The 21,034-nt window shown below is 44.4% G+C and overlaps 2 protein-coding genes across 5 annotated transcripts in view; one reads left to right on the forward strand and one right to left on the reverse strand.

Moving 5' to 3' along the window:
* The window catches only part of LOC310792579 (NAD-dependent protein deacetylase sirtuin-3), a 12,097-nt gene extending 7,500 nt beyond the window's left edge, over positions 1–4,597 (forward strand). For all 3 annotated transcript variants that reach the window (XM_083654278.1, XM_083654279.1, XM_083654280.1), the window contains exons 2-8: positions 1,048–1,297; positions 1,458–1,655; positions 2,599–2,831; positions 2,945–3,045; positions 3,142–3,303; positions 3,441–3,653; positions 4,013–4,597. In XM_083654278.1, the coding sequence (XP_083510404.1) occupies positions 1,056–1,297; positions 1,458–1,655; positions 2,599–2,831; positions 2,945–3,045; positions 3,142–3,303; positions 3,441–3,653; positions 4,013–4,225 (1,362 nt within the window). In that variant the 5' untranslated portion in view covers positions 1,048–1,055 and the 3' untranslated portion in view covers positions 4,226–4,597. The remainder of the gene's footprint in view (positions 1–1,047; positions 1,298–1,457; positions 1,656–2,598; positions 2,832–2,944; positions 3,046–3,141; positions 3,304–3,440; positions 3,654–4,012) is intronic.
* A 242-nt stretch (positions 4,598–4,839) lies between these two features.
* On the reverse strand, positions 4,840–19,374 carry ric8b (RIC8 guanine nucleotide exchange factor B). 2 transcript variants are annotated; one of them, XM_083654208.1, is made up of 10 exons: positions 19,238–19,374; positions 18,692–18,739; positions 17,966–18,595; positions 15,577–15,671; positions 12,833–12,983; positions 11,084–11,179; positions 10,553–10,697; positions 9,118–9,262; positions 8,871–8,990; positions 4,840–6,837 (listed from the first exon to the last, which is right to left on the reverse strand). In XM_083654208.1, exons 1-10 carry the CDS (start codon positions 19,319–19,321, stop codon positions 6,729–6,731), a joined length of 1,623 nt encoding a protein of 540 aa, XP_083510334.1. In that variant the 5' UTR covers positions 19,322–19,374; the 3' UTR covers positions 4,840–6,728. The 2 variants fall into 2 exon arrangements, with proteins under 2 accessions (XP_083510334.1, XP_083510333.1); XM_083654207.1 differs by having other exon boundaries at positions 11,084–11,182.
* Between the last annotated feature and the right edge of the window lie 1,660 nt (positions 19,375–21,034).

Raw genomic sequence — 21,034 nt, forward strand, 5'->3', positions numbered from 1 at the left:
GAGCCGGACTCCTCTCAACCGTCGCGTCACTCAGCATCCCCAAGGCTGACTCCTCTCACCGTCGCATCACTCAGCATCCCAAACTAAGGCTGATATATTGTGTGGCGGTGCCTCCAGTGAGCCCTCTGCCCTCCCCTCCCGAGAGCGATAAGGTGCTGCTGGAGAAAAGCTGGCCTTATCTCTCCCCTGCGCTCTGAAGCAGTCATGTTTTATGGGTTGTAGCTCTTTTGTCTGCTCGCTCTCTCCCTGATCACTCGCTCTCATTCCTCATGGAAGTTGTTTGAAGGCCTAGAATAGCTTTGGGAAAGGAGGACCCCCCCCCCCCCCCTCATGTCCAGCCCTCTCTCCCTCTCTCCTCTTCCTCTGTTCCCTCTTTATTGAATCCCGCCTCCGTATCATTTATCTCTGCACACCCCCTTCTCCCTTTTCTCCTCCGTTCGAGGGGGCCTTGAGGGGGCATCCTCCTTTCTCTCCCAGCTGGGTTTGTTGACACACAGTCAATCTAGGGTTCTCTTTCACCTCCGCCACCCCTCTTTTGAACACCCCCATCCCTGCCTCCACCTCTACCCTCTTTCCCTGAACAGTAAAGCTGCCACAGCTGTGCTGGACTGTATTAGCATAGCTGCTGAGGAGCGGGGGGAGGGGAGGGTTGCTAAATATATTACAGCCATTAGCTTTTGTTCAAGAGGTGACAGTTTTAAAACATTTCAGCTTTTCTCCGTGCAAAAGGAAAAGAGCACAAAAGAATGCCACGATGAGAGGAGCGCGAGCAAATGAAAAGCTGCTTTTTGTTGCGATGAAAACCCAGTGAATATCTAATTAGTGTTTTTTAGTGTTGGAGAAAAACAAAACAATGGGATTCAAAAAAATAAAAATAACCAAAGAATTAAGAAGAAATCAAGCACATATTTTCCACCGTGAAGAAAAAACGCCATTGTTTCCCATCATCTGACACTCAAATGGCAGGTGGTCGGTTTAAGTTAATAGTACTGTCAAAGGAAGCTCATGCATCATCCGAATGATTTTGCTTTTCTTGCACATCAACAGGTGTTGGAATGAACAAGGCGAGGCCCAGCAGGGATAAGAAGTCTTCTGGGCAGCGTCCTCTGAGCAGGGTGACCCGCAGCTCCAGCTCCCAGGCCGGACGGAGCCACCCGGACCCGGACCCGGACCCGGCCCCGGCCCAGCACCCCGGGCCCAGCCCATATGGGACACAGCGCAGGAAGCAGACTGACTCAGCGCTGGTCCAAGACCTCAGCCAGATGAGTGTGAGCGGACAGGACATTTTACCTGCATGGTAAGGCCACCGCAAAATATGTATCATGACATTTTTTTTTCCTAACTTTTCTTTTTGTTGGTGATTGTCTCATTAGAGATCAAGTTGTTCAAATTAGGACCTGGACAGTGTAAAAAAAACAACCTCAGAAATCTTTTTTTGTCTTGGCCCCTCTCTGTAGTAAAGGTAAGATGTCTGAGAGTATCAGTGAGCCAGCGCAGGCCGGTCAGCCTTCTGGATCCAGGCCTAGTCAGACCAAGCCGTCGCACCGGAGCGGTCTGGCCTCTGTGGCCCGGCTGGTGAAGCTGGGCCGCTGTAAGAACGTGGTGGTGGTGGCCGGGGCCGGGATCAGCACCGCCAGCGGCATCCCAGACTTCAGGTCGGTTTTTGACGGTTTGTGCTCTCTCAAGTCAAGTTTATTTATATATATAGCCCTAATTCACAGGCAAGCTAAATGTAACTAAACACAATCAATAAACAGAAACTGAACAATTTATATAAAACAAGCATGGCAGGAGAGGGAGATGAGAGAAAGAAAGAAAGAAAGAAAGCAAAAAAACTGAGTAGACGAGCAGACACAACGCACAACGCACATGATCTAGCTCAGTGCAGTGGTTCACTAACTTCACATCGAGGACCCTTAAATTGACACAAGAATTAGAGTGAATCTCTGGAATCTACATCCTCATCTTCATCTCACTTGCTGCCATTTATATCGCACGGCGGCAGGCTAGCTTTTACAAGTCAAGTCAAGTTTATTTGTATAGCCCTAATTCACAAGCATGTCCCAGAGGGCTTCACAGAAAATATGTCTAGCTAATTCTAGCTGACACAACAGTAGCAAATTTCAGAATAAAGATAACACATTGAACAATTGATAGAGAAATATAGAAATATAGGAGAGAGCAGAGGAGAGAGCAGGAGAAGGGAGGAGAGCAGGGGGAATGTGAGAGAGTGATGGGGTGGGGAGGGAATGGGAAATGTTGGGGAGTATAGGAGGTGGGGAAGGAGCAGGGGAGGGGGGAGGGAGAGCGGGGGGATGTGGGGGAGAAGAGAGCAGGGAGAGGGAGGAGGTGGGGAGAGAATGGGAAATGTGGGAGGAGAGAACGGAGAAGGAGAGGTGGGGAAAGTCATTGACACCAAAGGTTTTTGGGTTTTAGGTTCAAGGTTTCCACAAGAGCCATTAATCCTGTTCAAGTGTTCTGGAGAAAGGCAATACGTGGCCCAGTTGGGCTTCAGTGTAAGCTGCTTTTGGATAAGGAGGAACGCCTAAATGCCCAAAATGTAACCGTCAAAATGTTTGTACTGTCCCACACTTCCAGAACGCCCGGAACCGGCCTGTACGCCAACCTGGAGAAGTACAACATCCCTTACCCGGAGGCCGTTTTCAACATCGACTACTTCTCCAACGACCCACAGCCGTTCTTCTCCCTGGCCAAGGAGCTGTATCCCGGCAGCCACCGGCCCAACTACATCCACTATTTCATCCGCATGCTGCATCACAAGGGCCTGCTGCTGCGACTGTACACGCAGAACATCGACGGCCTGGAGAAAAGTGAGTGCGGCCATGCGGGGGCGGGTGTCTGGGTTCAGCCGTCCCAGAATGGCTGAAAATGAACTTGTGTCCTCTGAATGCCAGTTTGTAATATTGAATCGCCTTCTTCACAGCATGTGGCATCCCGGACGACAAACTCGTGGAAGCTCACGGTAGTTTTGCCACAGCCTCCTGCCACCTGTGCTACACTCCGTATCCCGCGGAGGAGGCCAAGGTATGGGCCAGGGGTCAAACGCCCGTCGAACTGTGTAAGAAAGACCTGACTTGACCCGACTTACTAATCTTTCCCTCGTTCACTTTTGCTTGACAGCAAGCCATAATGAGCGACGACACCCCCATCTGTGCATTCTGTGCTGCAACAGTCAAGCCTGACGTTGTGTTTTTCGGAGAGGATCTTCCTGAGAAGTACTTCCTGCACTCACAAGACTTCCCCAAAGCAGACCTGTTGATCATCATGGGCACGTCTTTACAGGTAAAAACCAGCCTTTCAGTAACAGTCTTCAGAACTGAAGGATACATTTCTGCCACATGAATCTGATCTATGTTAACAAAAACACACACACACACACACACACACACACACACACACACACACACACAATGTTCCAGATTGAGCCATTTGCCAGCCTGGTGAACACGGTGCGCTCGACAGTGCCACGTCTCCTCCTGAACCGCTACGCTGTGGGTCCCTTTGAGAGGGTCCCCCTGCGGAGAGGAGACCACATGGAACTGGGTGACTTGGTGGACACGGTGCAGAGGTTCGCCGAAATCCTCGGGTGGAACAACGAGATCGAAGACCTGCTGAGGAGTCAGGACAATGGGGTTGGTTCTGTCATAATCTCTAAGCACTAAGAAAAACAGTTTATATACTGTAGGTCTCAATTTGGGTTCTTTATTCGACAAAGTTATGTACCACCACTTACTAAGTCATATTACATATTTACAAATGGATTATAATCACTCTTTTTATATTCCAAAGTAAGGTTGTCAAAGGTATCAATAGTATTGATACTATTTAAACTGATACAATACTTTTTTGCAACAGGTATCGATAAGTATCAATTCTAAAAATTTCAACGGGAACAATACTCATTTGGAGCAGTATCGATACTATCTGTGGACGTTATTACGGTACAAACTATATTTTCTGACTTATGTTAATATTATTCCACTGTCTGCAGAGCATAACTACACTGGTGAGCAGCGGGCCATCGTCAAGCGGACAGAAGCCTTGCCAGAGCAAATCCAACGACCTGGGGAGGAGAGGAGCGTCGGAGCCACAAGGCAGACGGCCTCCCAAGTCCAAACCAGGAGGTCAAAGAGCCAGCGCCAGCGAGGAGACCGACTCAGAGACGGACAGCAAGAGCTCTGCATCGTCCTGCCCAAGCAACTAAAAACTGGAATGGTCATGATGCATCTTCTCACCGTTTAAGCTCAGAAGACACTGGGAAGGTTTGAGACGGTTTCTTCGCTTCCCTAACATATGTGTGATTCTTGATGCTATATTCTAGAGGGAAAGTGGATTGGAATGACGCAAGTTGTCAACTTGCGTCTGCATCTGGGGCCAAAAGTGTGCGTATATGATGTGAGCATTATGTCCATATGTGTATCAAATACAAGCATTTTTAAGCACTTATTTTTTCTCTTCCCAAGTACTTTTATATTAAATACATACAGCATAATGCTGCTTTACACTGGACACATGAGAAGTAGTACAACACTAAGAAATGTCTCAACAAAATCAAAGTGTGTACAGTATGCTTGTGATAGAGGCCAGACTTTTCATTTGTTTTATTGTGTACAACACAGTTATATGAAATAGTATTTAATAAAGTATTGTGTAATTTGTACTTCATCTTCTACCTTTTTATACAGTGTCCCTTTTGTACTAATCGCAAGAAACGGACAACAAGAATATTCTTATACTCCAGTTTTAATATTTTTACAACAGAAGCTTCACTACATTTATATATATATATATATATATAAAAAAAAGTGATTACATTTACAGTATGCAAAGAATGTGCAAAAAGAACAAAACTCTTCCCATCACATATTCCTTCCAGACGGGCGGAAAGCGATCAACATGCATCAAGTGTATTTATCCTATTGTGCAAAACTATCAAGGGTTGCATTTACACAGGAGCACAAAGAAAATCACTATTTTAACCATGTCCCATATCTGACCTTTCATAGCCATCTAAGCAGGTAGGAAAAATGGCCACAAGAAATTCATTCTCCAGTGACTATAAATATGCTCTGAATCTGAAAATTAAATTAATCATTTGTTATTCTAATTTGAAGTATGTATGAGAGAACATAATAGTGGTCATTAAGTTAGGTGAAAAGTGTGCTTATAATTCATCACTATCAACTGAGTGGCCTGTTACTAATCATTGTAACAAAGCAATAAAACATTTTCTCAGGTAGAAGCAATATTCAGGCAAATTCCTGGTATTAGAATATAATTGGCAAAGAAAATAAAACTTATACAAGTTTATCAGTAATCCAAAGTGAAGGGAGATGCACTCAAGGGACGAAGTCTGTTACAGTCATGACCATCCATGCAGTTTTCTTCAGTAAGAGTATTGGCAGCCTAGACCTAATCAAATTGTAGCAATACATTTTAAGGAACCATCATTTTGAATCTATACATACCTTTGATTTATATAAAATCAGTAAAGTTTTCAATATATAAAAAAAATCACACATTTCTGAGAATTGATTGAACACCATGCAAAATTGGCAGAGGACAAAGTACATCGATAGAAAACAGTCATATTGTTTCACACATTTCTTTGTCAAGAATCCACGATGGGTAAGGCAGAAACAATCCAAATACTATTCATCCACCACAGGGAAAATGTTGCATCTCTCCATTGAAATCTTTAACTTCAACGAAACAAATGATACACTTGAAGCTATACCCGCTATGATGTGGGCCTTGCAATTAAGTGATGGTATTCAGTAACTATTATTATAATAGCGACTATAGCGCTCAGCAAAAGGCGGCCGCAGTTGAAAAGGTCGAAGAAGTCCACGCCTTTCAGGGAGACAGCAGTAAGCCAACAAGGCCCGTCAAGTCAGTTGGCAAAACTTGACACGTTGCCTTGGCAACCGACTGGGGTGCGCCGTCGTTACTGATAATTACACAGCCAAATTTAAGACTCTTCAATAGACCGTTTTCACGGAAACGACACAGTTCTGAAAAGGGCTAGTGAGGTCTGTCCTATTGTATTAGCAAACACTGCAACAGGAAGTGAACTGGGGTTAAATTTAGAATGTTTATGTTGTCAAGTTAAAACCGTCTATATATTTATTTATTTAAATTAAAGTACTGCCACTACCTGAAATCTAAATATACCTCTATCTTTTGGTCCATTGTGGAGTAGTTTCATTTACAGCACTTAGTATAATTCCATGTTGTTTTTTTCATGTGCATAATGTGTATTTGTATCATGGCATTATAGTGGACAATTTCATTATTTAGAAGAATAATACATGAAGAGAAAAGAAAGAATCATAAGCACAGGTAAGGAATGATTTCTTATTCAGACCCCAATTTACACTTTTGTCAAACAATGACAACAGCGCTTTCAGTGAGATACATTATGATCCAGTAAAAATGATTATCTACCTCTATTTTGTCAATTTAGGCAAGGGTTAACAAAAGTGCATGAAATAGAGAGGGGGGGGGGTCACAAAAAATCATGTTCAAAAAATCCATCCTATGCATAATGGTGCCATTGAGAATGTCTTCCTGCCATGTGTCAAGTTCCGCTCCGCTTTAGAGAATGGCTTGTGGGCATGAGAGGGCCCTCTAGTTTCCTGTGGAGCGGAGATGTGTGGTGGCCCAGAGGGCAGAGCCTGGACAAGGCGGCCTGGATCTGGAGTGCACTAGTCAGAGTCTGATCCCGAGCTGTCTTCAGGCGGCTGACACAGAGTTTCGTCGAGTGGCGCTAGTGTCCCGTCCGGCCGGACCGCCATGGGCCGGATCATGTTCCCCCTGTGGACACAAAGACCAGAACAGAGCATCAGCAGTCCTGAAAGGAAAGGACGTCCGCACGCTACATGGAGAGGGAGAGGGGGCCAGACAGCAAGAGGACCAAAAACAAACAAAAAAACATGAACAACATGAGTGTCTTCTTGTCTGTCAGTTTTCAAAGTGAAAAACATGCAGACAAAATCCACATTTGCTTAGGACCAAAGCCCTTTGTATCCACGGAGGGCGTTCAGAGGGCTTTCTGTGGCCGTCGTAGTACATCTTTGCTCTCTCTTGCATCCGGAGCTCAAGGACCCTCGGAAGACAGCAGACCCCTCCCCCTTCACAGACACTCGCCCCCGTTTGGCCATCCTCTCGCCCACTTGGCCCGCCTCCTTCCTCCCCTACTATGGCAGTTTAATTACAGGATCAGCGCTTGGTCTAATCTCCTCAAAGCCATGGCTGCCCCTTCATCCTAATCCAATTATATCTGCACTGTGTGTCACCACTTCCCTCTAAGATGATTTATCAGAGAATTATCTAGTCAAAGATTTTAAAAGGAGCCATTTGCATTCATTTGTAAGACTCAAAACATAAACAGCCTTGTAAATTCCTGGTTTGTCTTTAAATTTAAATTAGTCTATCATGCGGGGGGGGGGGGGGGGGTTTAAAAAGTCCCGGAAATTAACCATGGCCTGGCAAAATATAAGGGCATTTTGAAGATTTATTTGATGTCCTTTCAGTGATGTAATCTGCAGAGAGGTAGCAGCAAATAATATGTGGTAACTAGAGGATATACTGTAGGCTGGCATACAATTGCATCAACAGGTCATTTTTTTCTGTTGTGAATCCTGCATCACATTACTGAGAGGTAATCATACCAGCCGCCTGTCTACAGCAGCCTCGAATCATCAGGCGCACACACAGCAGGTGCAATGAGCAGTAACAAGGTGAGGGGAAAACAAGTCTTAGTCTACTGAATACAAATCTCAACAAAAACATGTACCATCCACCCAATCGCGCCACTCCTGCCCTGTGTTGTATTCTCTCCAATTAGTGCAAAAAAAATCCATCCTATCCTTAACACTGAGAGGGGAGCAGCACTGACAGACGTAAAGGGGGAGGGGCCTATCCTCAACACAGAGGGGAGCGGGGCTGACCAATGTAGGGGGGAGGGGGGAGGGGGGGTTGGGTAAGAATATGTGCTAATTGGAGGAGCAGTTAAGCAGTTAGGGAAGCACATTCTTGCAGGCCTCTGACCGATCTCCTGAGAGCTTGTATTGGGGCAGCGCCACTGGCTGCACCTCTCCCTCACGACCGCATCTCCTTTCACAGCGAGGAAGAGAAGAAAGAGGATCCAGCCGCGGAAAGGAATCTACTCCTTGTTGGCACACGTGCCTCATTACAACTCAACCCCCCTCTCTTTGGCTCAACAATGACAAGGTCAGCTTTCTTATGTCGGCAAACGTGTTCACCAGTGTTACTTCTGCCTCTTCCACGTTCCATCCAAATTGCTTTGTCTGGCTGTGCGTCGGTCTCAGTCACTACCCTGGTCTGGCTCATGTTTGGCACCTCAGAATGAGGGGGATAAAGTCGACATGCACGTTATTAAAAACCCGAGTGCGGCACATAAAGCAGCCGAAGCCTGCAAGTCAACTGTTCGTGCCAATTAGGTGCTAATTAATGGAGCGATGGCAACGATGCTGCACCTGCCTTTGACTCCAGCTGAATGCTGCAGCGTGCTGGAAGAGCAGGCCTAATGGAAGCTGGGGCTAACGGCGAGAGATTCTTCCTTCAGCGAATCGGGTTGGCAGGGAGCCAGCTCGCCGCTACCTTTTGTACAAGCGCCATGTTTGATCAGCGTTAGCCTCTGCTCGCTAAAGGTCAACACAAATACAGCAGGCTTCCTAGTTGAAGAGACAATAAATGATACAAATAATTCAGAAGGGGGGGGAGCAACAGTTGTTCATTGGAAAAAGGTTAATCATCTTACTTGAGGCTTTGCCAAGAAAATCCATTATCTACCAAAACACTATTGATTTATTTTGTATATTCACCTTGACAAACTGTGAAACATGTTGACAAGTTTCTGGGCTTCATACTCCTTCTGCTCCTCGGTCATCTCTTCGATGGGGTTGGGCATCGGCTCCTCAACATGGCCTGTGATGGGGTTGATGCTGGGACAAGCGGAGGAGAAACAAATATAGAGCGACACAGCACAAGACCGTATACTAATAATGCGTACAAGTTGTCAAACAATTGTGAGATTGGTAGAGAGGTCTGTTTTAAACCCTGTTCACTCACAAGGGTTTGGCTGATTTGTATTCCTCTGTGTCCGAGTCTTCGTCATCAGAGTACTGAGTCTCCCCTCTCCCTCCTGCCAGAAGTCCTCGGGCCACCAGGAGTCCGGCTGCGTTTCCATACCCAGTGTACTTCAGCAGGTTGTCCACTATGAGGCGACACCACACAGAGACATACAGTCTAAATGTACATATTTAAGCACTGTTATGTATAGGGCTGGGTGTTAATTCAATACTATCGTTTATTGTCTTTCATTGTCATGTTGTGAGGATATATGGTGATTCTACTGTCTAAATTGATGATACGCAAATTTCATTTCAAAATGGACAAAATGAGGTATGGTAGGAAGATTATTTGAAAGTTTCCGTTTTGTCACACCCACATTACCATTTGTTTCAATGGGATGAACACCAATTTGATTATTTAACAATTGACTTTGCATACATGAGCCATATTGTGATAGCTATCAATATCAAAACTAGAAATAACCACCTCGCTGTTGTATGCCTCTGCCAACAAGTCAAGTTGCAGTTTACATCCATGTCTGGCCAGACTCGTAAAATATATGTAGTGAAGACTTTGAATTGATTTAATAAAAGGTACCGTTTGTTTTTGTTTTTAACGAAATGGAAGTTATATATATATTATTGACATTGGTTATATTGACATGTATGATTCCAGTGAATAATGTCCAGAGAGAAACATGCTGATTTCACTCAGCCTATTTTTAGAGAGGAGTACAGAGGACTGATAGAGAGCTTTGTCACATGGTGCAACGACAAGAACCTGAAGCTCAATATCAGCAAAACCAATGAGCTTGTGGTGGACTACTAGAGAATCAACAGAACTTTTGTCACAATTAGCGTAGGATTCTTGAGTTATAGCCATTGGCCAAAAACAACTTTTGTGAGGTTACAGTGACCTTGACCTTTCTTTGACCACCAAATTGTAATCAGTTCATCCTCATGTCCAAGTGGACGTTTATGCCAAATTTGAAAAAATTCTCTCAAGGCATTCCTGAGATATCGTGTTCACAAGAATGGGACGGACGTGAGGTCACAGTGACCTTGAACTTTTACACCAAAATTGAATAACTTTATCCTTAAGTCTAAATGGCCATTTGTGCCATATTTGAAGAAATTCCCTCAAGGTGTTCCAGAGATATCGCATTCACGAGAATGGGACAGATGGACAGACGGACAACCCGAAAACATAATGCCTCAGGTCACAGCTGTCGCCGGCGGAGGCATAATAAAAATAAAGGTCAAAGAAATAAAAAATCCTTAAGGTTATCGCGATGTTAATTTCAACCATCAACCAGCCATCACTAATTTTTTTCCATCCATCAGCTCCTACCACAAAGATGAAGCCAGCTGTTGCCTCTCATTTCCTATATCTACGGCTCCTCCCCCCATGTCTCTCCCTCCGCCCCTCTCACCGCTCTCTTTGCAGAGCACGAAGAGGAACTCCGCAGCACTCTGCTTGACGCCCATGTCTACATGGGTCATGAGGCGGACCAGCTTGTTCCTGACGGTGGTGCCGATCTCCGGCCTGAACTTCACATCTTTCAGCGGGGGAAGAACCTGAGGAGGCAGGCATTTAAAAGGGTTTAAATGACTGTTTTATTAAGCACTTTGCTCACTGTCACCTAGCTTTGGGGCTTAATCACTGGCTCATGACCGTATACTCCTTATCCGATAGCTACAATTACGTAACAAGAATCTTCCTCTGTAGGCAGGTGAGCGGTCAGGCTCAGCTACGGTACCATCGCCCTGGAGCTGGGGGGAGTCCAGTGTTTTGCTCAAGGACACCTCAGCGTCAGCACTGAAGTTCTCGATTACAAGTCTGAACTAACAGTTTCTCAGAGCAGCAGAATTAGAAACTAATGATAAGCTTTCTTGCAGGGTGTCAGAAATGTTATTCGGTTTGTCTCTTAGCCATTTAAATCTGACAGTAGCTGTTGTGTTACCTGAGCCTTGATATATCTGCGGATCTCCCTGTGGTGCCTGGACCCCTCAGTCATGAGGCTGAGTACTGGCGTCAGACCCTCCTTGTAGTTGGAACCCTGCTTGGTATGAGACACAGAACAGAGATGTGACGGCCCGACCACAGACCCTCCACAGGATGTAATCATATGTAACTACGCAACATGGACACTATGTACGTTAACAGCTGTAGATGTTGGAGCTGCATGGTTGTGGGTCGCCTGGCTAGTTTCCCATTAGCAATAAGTACAATGGTCATTTAACGGATATTATGTCACCTTATCAGATCTGGGGATTGTTTCCTTCGCACGTCTACCCTTTATTTGATATTTCTAATGGGGAGAGACACGGGAGGATGTGAATGCTATGCACTGAAGGTCAGTGTGAAACACCTGAGTACATTACATTTGTCCTAGTTTGCCTGCTCAAGGAGCATTCTAGTCTACAGTGTAATCAGATCTTCAGACTCACTGGGTCCAGTGCACTTAAGCTGTTAAACAAACAGGTTTTTAGCAACGACTTGAAGTCTTCACAAGAAGTTTGCAACTGTGCAGCAGACAGATCTGCAACATGGCTGGCTGGTTATAAGTGCACCTGGTTACATAAAACATTTCTTTCACAATATAACTTGAGATTACACCATTCTCTTGCACGTTTTTAGGAGGTACATGTATGAAGGCTACATGTAAACAAAGATAGGTGTAACCATGCACAACACAGGTAATACAGTAGGTATGTTGGACAAGTTTGAAAACTGATTCCTCGGCAGCTTACTTGACTTACTGTGTACACGTTAAAAACAACGCTGCAGTTATTCATCTAATATATTGCAGTAGAAATATCTATTAACTACCTTTATTGAAGTAAAAAAAAAAATGAAGCTCTATATTTGGGTGTGTAAATGATTGCTGTATCATGTATATTCAATGGACCCTTCTCACGGGGGCCATTTTGTGTCGAAAAGGCAGGGGAAACACAGGTGCAAGCAAAACACTAATGAGGGTTTCCAACTTCCATGATTGGAATTTGGAAACCCTCATTAGTGTGTTGCTTGCACCTGTGTTTATTCTGGCTTTTCGACACAAAATGGCCCCCGTGAGAAGGGTCAATAGACCAAATCAGCGGGATGTTTACATTTACTTCCGGGTACCCCTGAGGTCCACACATTATAATGGCGGTGGACGGCACAAACTGACAAGTTGAAGACAAAAACAGACAAAGAAGACAAAAATGGTTCGTCCGTGTTGTGTTGTTGTTTAATATCATTCATAACAACACTTTCACTAACGTTAGTGGAGACCAGACTAGCTAATTTACCTGTTGGACCAGACTAGAGTAGACTTGAAGCTAAATTAAATTGACCTGGCGTCAGTAGCTCTGTCTGTACCAGGCTCTTTCTCGCCGAGAAGAGCCTGGTGACGCGAGGTTACTCTGTCTGTAACGTAAAAAAACAGCGAGTTTGACAGACAAACAAACTTTATTAGCTAGCTAACACTACATAAAACAAACACAGAAGAAAGGCTAGATACGTCGGACAAGCATGTTTACCAACCGTTTAACCATTTAAATTGAAAGTAGTCGGCCGAAAACAACGAGAGGGTTTGACAGCATTTATATGACAACACGCACATTTAAACCTGCTGCCTTTCCCAAGTGGTACCCGGAAGTAAATTTGTTTACATGGTGACGTCACGGTGATTTGGTCTATACTGGCCACTGAGGATGAGCATTACCTTGTCGATCCTTTTCTCCATGAAGTCTAGCAGCACCTGTACTGAATCCATGTTCTTTCCACTGTATTCCTCCTGGCCTCCATGGACAGGCACATCGATTAACACGTCCAGGCAGGACACAGGCAGGTTGCTGAGCAGGTTAACAGCATGGCTGGGGAAAAAAACAACCACAATAAGCATCAAGAATAAAAATATACAAAAATAAATGTAATGCAAATATAAGGAGTGAAAAAAGAGCTAAATTCAACCAGCACAATCTCCGGACCTCAGGTTGTTCCAAAGTCTATAGGAGCCCTGATGGCACGATCGCCTTATAGCGACCTGCCAGATGAGCTCAGGATGTGACCTGGCTCACATCGGGTTCAAAGGTCTGTCTATATGCCGACAGACCGCAGTGCCGACAGTCCACAAGCAGTCGACAAGCAGAACCAGCTGAGCGAGGCGGTGTGCAGTGTGTCGGGGGACCGACTGGAGCTAACCTCTCCCAGCCCCCACGCCTAAACCTAACCTCTCCCACCCCCCATGCCTAAACCTAACCTCCCGCAGAGCCTAACCCTAAACCTAACCTCTCCCACCCCCCCAAGCCTAAACCTAACCTCCCCCAGACCCTAACCCTAAACCTAACCTCTCCCACCCCCCACGCCTATACCTAACGTTGGCATTGCGGGCTGTCGGCACTGCGGGTGGTACGACACCATCGTAATAGCTTTGTGCCAGACCCATCCATGTCTTAAAAGTGATCTGTGACTTAAAACCTATCTATCAGGGGGAAACTAAGACTAACCAATGTAAAGATCTTCGATATTAGGATAAAAGGATCAAACAAAAATATTTAATTTTGGAAATACACTTTAGTGAAACAAACCAATAAACACAATATTACTTTAAAAAAAAATTCTATGGTAGTAAAACAAAACCTTTCCAATCAGCACATTTCTGTCACATGTTCAATCAGACATTCCTTCATTCAAACAAACGACAACAAAGTCGACGTTAAACAATGGACAAAACTCCCATGACCAGTTCAGCCACAGAGCGCACGGGTGAAAGGGCCACATCAATCTCCTTTTTTACATGACACTGTTTAAATTTCAGTCTATGGTCCAACATTCCTGACATTCTCGCATTACATTACAATCAAAAGAATGCGTCGGCCCTGAATCAGGACAGCTAACACCATTAGAAGATGAGACGCCCCAACAAGTTAAACATACAGTCATTAGAGACATCTCTATTTTGCCTGCAGTGTTTTTATAAGATGGGTTCTTTCACTGTTGACAAATATGCATCAAACCTTATTTCTGTGCCCAAGTTGTAGCCTACTGAAAGAAAGTGATGCAAGTTCACCCAGGGCTTAAACTGGGCCGGAGCGATCCGGAACAACATTGGAGCACCCTCAAAAATCACCAAAAGTAAATAAATATATAACTAAATTTAAAAAAACGTATCTTGTATAGTGTTGTCTTTTTACATAAAGAATGCTGATGTTCATATAGTTCCCTGTATTTTTCCACATTGGTGATTAACTTTGTATCATCTTCACAGACTCTCACACAAAGCGACTGAATTTGTTTAGGATTATTTTCAGGCAAAATTGCGACTTGTGGGGCAATCTTTGGACAACCATATAGGACCTATCCATCTCTCTCTCTAACCCCAATACTAAACATTTAATCTGACTTGTTTTAGTGATAATTCAATAGACTATATTCATTTGGCATGTGATATTTCAAAAGCAGATAGCAACTGTGTTGCTTTAAATGCCCATGTAAGAATCAGAAATTCCTAAGCATTACTGACACCAGTGGCTGTTAGGGTAACTGCAGTCAGCAGTCTGTTGCTCGCGCTCGTACTCCGTCAGTGAGGGCCAGCAGCGGCCAAAACAGTGACGTTAACTAGATAGCAATTCGTCAACGTTAGCAAGTAAGCTAACACATTAACAATGTGCAAGCACATGATAACGAAAAGGGGGTTATCTAACATTAGCCAACTAAAACCACAGTATCACAATTGTTGTCACAGTAATTTTGTCACTTTTGGCTCCAACCAGCCATTTACTGTGGTAACAACACAGGCATATTAGCTCTTCTGCAGACAGTTTCATCAACCTTCGTGGTAAAAAGCGAACAGAACAAGCTACAAGCTAAGACAAAGCTCCCTATAATGAGTCAAAAGCACGGGCGATGTTGACAAGTATGTTGACTGCGGGTGGGAAGCGGGTAGGGTATGTGAGTCCTGGTCGCTGGACTAGTGCCTCCTCTGGTCGGTCAGGGCACCTGTTCGAGGAGGGAGGGGAATTGGGGGAATAGCGTGCCGGTGAACCCCTCGCTGTCAGGTGAAAAGAAGCAGCTGGCGACTGTATCGGAGGAAGCATCTGCTAGTCTACAACTCTCCTCAGATCGGCAGAGCGGGTGGAGTAACGACCGGGACAGCGGGGGGAATTGGCCAGGTACAATTGGGGAGAAAATACTTGGGGAAAGGGGGGGTAATCAGGAAAGGTCTAATTTTTTAAGTTACCTTAATTCACTGATTTGTAATAATAAAAAAGAAAAGCATAATACATATACTGTAAATCGTTTCACAATTCTTACATATAAGGCATTTAAATTTGACGTCAGCGCTGCCTATTGCCTCAACCACCCACCATTTTCCGATGGTCACCGCCAAGAGTTCCTCCAACTTCCAAAATCCCAATTTAACCACCTAATATTATATGAAAAGCAGTGAGGAAGGGGGCTTCCCACCTGTGTGCTTCCTCTGTTTTCTCCTCTGTCTCAGTCTTTAGCATCAACAGATGACGCATGATGGCGGCGATGAGGCGGAGCTGGTGGTCACCATCCTATCAAATGAAGGATGTACAACATGACTTTCAAGCAAGCATTTCATTCTTCACAATAAAGACAACATAACATAAACAAGTTTATTAGGCTGCAGGGAAAGAAACATGGAAGCACTGCCTAATTGCAAAAATTGGAAGACACTAAACTGCCCACTGATCATAAGAAATCCAGAATTAACCCTTCAAAATTAGGTATCACAAAGATGGGATAAGCATAAGAAATTGTATGAGACTGAAGACAGTACTATGGTGATTCAGATAAAGGAGGGGGAGGAGGAAGTTAGGATTTCTAAAACTTCCAAGAGGACAGCAAACATAAACCAAAGGCTGTCAACAGGGCCAATTATATCTGCGTGAGGTGAGAATAAACATCTTGTCACAGCAGGAAACGCCAGCACACAAAAAAGTATTTATGAAGTTTTAATACCTGTAGTCTGGGTAGGGCAGCAGCACAGCACAAACAGTTTCGGCACACAGGCCTTCCTCAGTGTTGACAACATATTGTTTGATATTGTTTGTGCCCTGCACCGACGTTATATATATATTTTTTGGAGTGTGCACTGCTCAGTGTTTTTCCTGAGAATAAACATCTTCTCATAATGATATCTGATGATAAAAGAGTGGACATCCATATGGGACTAGACTAGACAGCACTCCCTGTTTCGAAAGATCCAGAAAACACCAATGGTAAAATGGTGATGGGTCTTAGTTTAGCAGCAACCTGTGTAAGGACATATTCTCTCTTTCACAATATCTTAGTGCACTAATACTCCCTGACTAATCACGCCTTCATACCACATATGTATGTATGTATATATATAAAGCTTGGAAATAGGCACCCCGATACAGATATTAACATTGGTGTTATGGCCAATAACTGATATTTACAATGTCGATATGATATGTATAAAAACAATCAAATCAAATTTTGTACATGATACTGAAGCTGTTATTTTGCTCATCTGACCGATACCGATATATATGATAAAAATTGACTAACATTTGCCGATACCGATATGACTGCCAATATATTGTGCATCCCTACTGTGTACATACTTGTTTATAATATCTTGCTTTTTTTACTGGTGTCTTTTTTAGATGCAGTCACGAAACTTTACAGGTGTGTAGTTGACATAAAAATGAAGGTCGAGTTTGAAAATGGCCGTGATCAGAGCAAGAGGGCTGGCCCCCCGACATTGAACCCCCACTTTACACCCCCTGGTTCACATTTGTTTTAAAGCAGCTACGAGCAACTTTTTCGATTGTTATTAAACAGTATAAATTTAATATCAATGCATCACATCTTACCTCTAATAGTCGACGAGACCAAAGCCGTGTGTATCTGAGATTGCTCCCTTAGGTGATTATTAAGTCTATAGTCTGTCTAAACTCGCGCCAACAGGGGGCTCTCTAGAGCGACCGGACCGGGTAACCCGGAAGTGAAACGCGGAAGTGAAACCAGGAAGTGAAACGCAGCTGCCTTTTTACGCCGTTTGCGCTGCCTAGCAACATAACATAAACAATGTGAACGCCACGCATACTCGCGGGAACATCTCTCGTTATATTCTAACAGGTTTTTGGAAGTTATTTTGTGGTTATGGCCGAAGTGGCTGCTGCAAACCGTTTCATTTCAATTCCTGATCTGCCCTGGCTACAGACACACTAACACTGGCCTATTCACTCGGGGTTCAAGCGAGACTACTCTGCGTTGGTATCGTCGACTATTAGAGGTAAGATGTGATGCATTGATATTAAATTTATACTGTTTAATAACAATCGAAAAAGTTGCTCGTAGCTGCTTTAAGTCGCGGGCGTCACAGCTGGTGTGATCCCATTGCTAGATGGTCTCTAGTTTTGACCTGTTTTGCACTATCCCCTTTGCTGCAGTGACACTGCAAATGTCCCTGTTGTGGGAAAGCATTTAATTTCCATCATCCACCTTCCTTTGTCTGTCCTAAGGCATGTATTAGTTTCTGTTTCTGGGAAAGTGGGGAAAACAGTAACGTGATCTCCTTTTGATATTTTTCACTTCCATTCACTGAGCCTCCCCTGAAACTGTTTGGAGCCCCCCCTGGGGAGGCCCGCCTCCAACTTTGAAAACCTGTGTTACTGTATGGGCTCTCTAGCGGCTAGCCATTACTAGGCCATCCTCTAGGCCTACGCATAACCTGCTTTACACTCCATACTAGTCTGAGCTGCAACAGACATGTACATGATAGACATGTTATATGGTCACATTACACTAACTCTATAGTACCATTACCCTCTCTTGCAGAAAACATCACCACACTCACCTCATCACCAGCATCAGATAGTGTGAGGTTGAACAAGGCTTTTAACGCTTCCATGGCTCGCTCATTGTCCTCTGCAGGGATAGGCAGGGGCTGCGGGTCTGGGGGGGCGGCTTCATACGGACCCACCCAGCGCACATCCAGGGTCTGCTCCAGCACCTCTGTCAGCAGTCTAACAGCATGCAGCTCTCTCCGCAGGCCGCCTCTCACATCAGGTCGCAGGGCCGACAGCAGGAAGAGAAGGCGCAGTGAGAACAGGCCCACCTCGTGATGCCCGGCACGGGCCGCGTGCAAGCGTGCACACAGACCGCGTGCCAACTGCACGTCTGCGCCGACCTGCTGAGCTGCAACACTGTTGAACACCACATTGCACAGGCACTTCAAGGCTTCCACCACCACCCTCTCCTCCTCTGCTGTCTGGGTGTCTTCCTGAAGGTGATTCTGGTTGTCACCTCCTTCCTCACCACCTTGCAGCCTGGCCAACCCAGCCAGCACCAGCATGCCTTCCCTGGTGGCCACAGGCCCCAGGACACGCTTGTCACGGGACAGGATGCGGAGGGTCTCCAGGCAGGCTTTCTGACAGCTTGGCTGCACCTGCCTCCCAAGTACTGTCAACAGGCCTTGACACAGATTCTGAAAATGAGACAGAGGGAGAAGCTTGTCATTGTAAATTACAGGGCTGCCATAAGCATAACACTTAATAACAAACAGAAACAACTTAGTACTTACACTACGCAGATTTTCCTCCTTTTGGTCAAAGGTGAAAGTGTGACTATTCTGAAAAAGACAACAAGATGCTCATTATGGCCACCAACCAATTGAACCTGTGTAACGGTATGCAGACACAGACTAAATATTCAGTGTTTTTCTCTCCGAAAACAGAAACTAACGCCAGAATTGTTTGCAAGACCCTTTAAATCTGACAGCTTGGAGAAGTAGCTAGCGTTAGCTGCCATTAGCTAGCTACGTGAAAGTTATCGCCAAAACATGGTTTGATGTGGTTAAGTGAGCTCAACAGGCATCATCAGCCCATCAAGCAGCCCATCAACAAATATCGACACCGTGACAGTAAACACATTACGATTGATAACGCCAAGGCTTGTTGTGTCATCTTCCACGTTACCACGGGTTGCCGGGGGATATAGCTAACATTGAGCTAATTTAGCTAGTTAGATGGCGAAAGCTAGCTGCGACCTAGCCAGCTAGCTAGCTAGCAAACGTTAGCACTATCGTTTGTTTTGGTTTGACGTCAAAACGATCAGAGCCCCACCTCACCTCTCGATTATATTGTTGCAAAAGCTTTTCGATTTCCTCTTCGTTGTCCGTTTCAAGCTGCGACAAGATGTTATTCAAATCCATGTTTGAAAAGTCAAGGGAACTGCTAGGTAACTTATCAGCTTGCTAAAGTCCCAGGTCTGGCTTGCTAGCTGGATGTGTGTGTCTGTCTGTGTCTGCTGTCGAGAGAGAAACTGGAAACACCCTCTGTCTGCTGTCTCCATCAGCATCACACTGACTGCACTAACTTTACAGACTCTACAGCAGGGCAGCTGCACCAGCCAAAACACATGCATAATGAATAACCGGGCATATTTGTGTGAAAGATTCAATAAATAAAAATAATGAATGAATGAATTATGATGTGTGTGTGGGGGGGGGGGGGGTCTGTGTGTGTTATAGCTATCAATGACAATGATAAAGAAAGACCCACAGTTAATGGTTAATGGTATCCTCAAATCAATTACACCTATATTCAGGTTATGCTATGGGCATTTGAGAGTCAAGGCAACTGATTTCAAAGTCAGTGTGATTCTCTCATTTCCTAGTGTATTATTGGGTGTCTTGTCAGAAGTATAGAATGATAGCCATCAAGTTTCAGTTGTTATTTCTCCCAAAGGAAAACAAGTAGTGTAGCCAGGCTTTTCTGACAGAAATTTCCTGTATTCTAATTCTCTAGTGTGGTTCTCAACCTGTGGTACTACACAGGGCACGCTCCCTCTCTCATACTTTCATATGGTGGTCATTTCTGAGGTGGTACTTGGTGTAAAAAGGTTACTGCTCTAGTGCTCTAGTACACAAACATTAATTATTCTGCTCCCTCAGGAATCAAGAAACCAGCTTCATTGCATTTGTTTTCTTCAGAAATACTGGTTTTAAATGGCAAGGTGACTATGAGGCAGGGCAGTCTAATACTAGCAGAATACCCGTCCCTGTGTGACTGGCCATTTAGGCAGGCCTCCTCTCTCTCCCCAGAAGGTTTTCATGATCCACTTAAATTGGCTGATTATAACTTCGCTCACCTGTGGGCTCCTCTACTCTGGAGCACCTCTGGGCTCCTCCACTCTGGAACTCTCCATGGTGCTGAACCTGTCTTGAGTCATTTTGGCCACTAATTAACGATTTTTGCCCATTTAGTCGCCCTAATTATCTAATTAAAAAATCTGGCTCCATTAGACCATGGTGCTCTTTACACTTCCTGAAAGATTCAGCACAATCCCACGTAAAACGGCATAGCTGTGGCCGAACACAATTTCTGCTCACAGACAGACACACAAACACTTTGCATTCTTATTATAGGATTTACATGAACAATTCCCTCTCACCATTAGAAATCACCATCAACAATCAGCATGCAGGTTACAAGATGAACATTTTTATTATTTACTTATTAATTGGATTGGTGAACAAAATGTAACAGTGCAGAGCTTTCCCCAGGTGATCTTATGTCATCTCCTCTTCTATTTCTGGGAACTACCTACCTGATGCCTGAATCCTGGCTGTTGCCTAAAGGAAGAGCACTAAGCTTGAAGCGTATTGCATGTAGACTTGCAGGAGCCAGTCAGCATTGTGATGCACATGCACTATTTATGTGACAGCAAAAAAATACACTCTCAATTACAGGCCACTTTAGTCTCACCAAAATAATTACTAAAATGATCATTAAATTATTCATAATCACACAGGGGCATGACCAATATACTGTATAATGTACAGTGACACATTCAAATGTACAAACTTTGAAACTACAAACTAGATTTTTCTCGAATTTTATACCTTCACATTCCTCGAATTCAC

The sequence above is a fragment of the Poromitra crassiceps genome (assembly GCF_964638095.1).
Source record: "Poromitra crassiceps genome assembly, chromosome: 18".
Taxonomy (NCBI): domain Eukaryota; kingdom Metazoa; phylum Chordata; class Actinopteri; order Beryciformes; family Melamphaidae; genus Poromitra; species Poromitra crassiceps.

Bases quoted from the DNA above. Each gene is read 5' to 3' on its own strand.
- ric8b (XM_083654207.1), bottom strand. From the start codon at position 19,321: ATGGATTTGAATAACATCTTGTCGCAGCTTGAAACGGACAACGAAGAG. The intron at 10,698-11,083 runs GTAACACAACAG...CTGCCTCCTCAG, and splicing joins GCAGATATATCAAGGCTCAG to GTTCTTCCCCCGCTGAAAGA. The intron at 9,263-10,552 runs GTGAGAGGGGCG...GTCGCCTCATAG, and splicing joins CGTGCTCTGCAAAGAGAGCG to TGGACAACCTGCTGAAGTAC.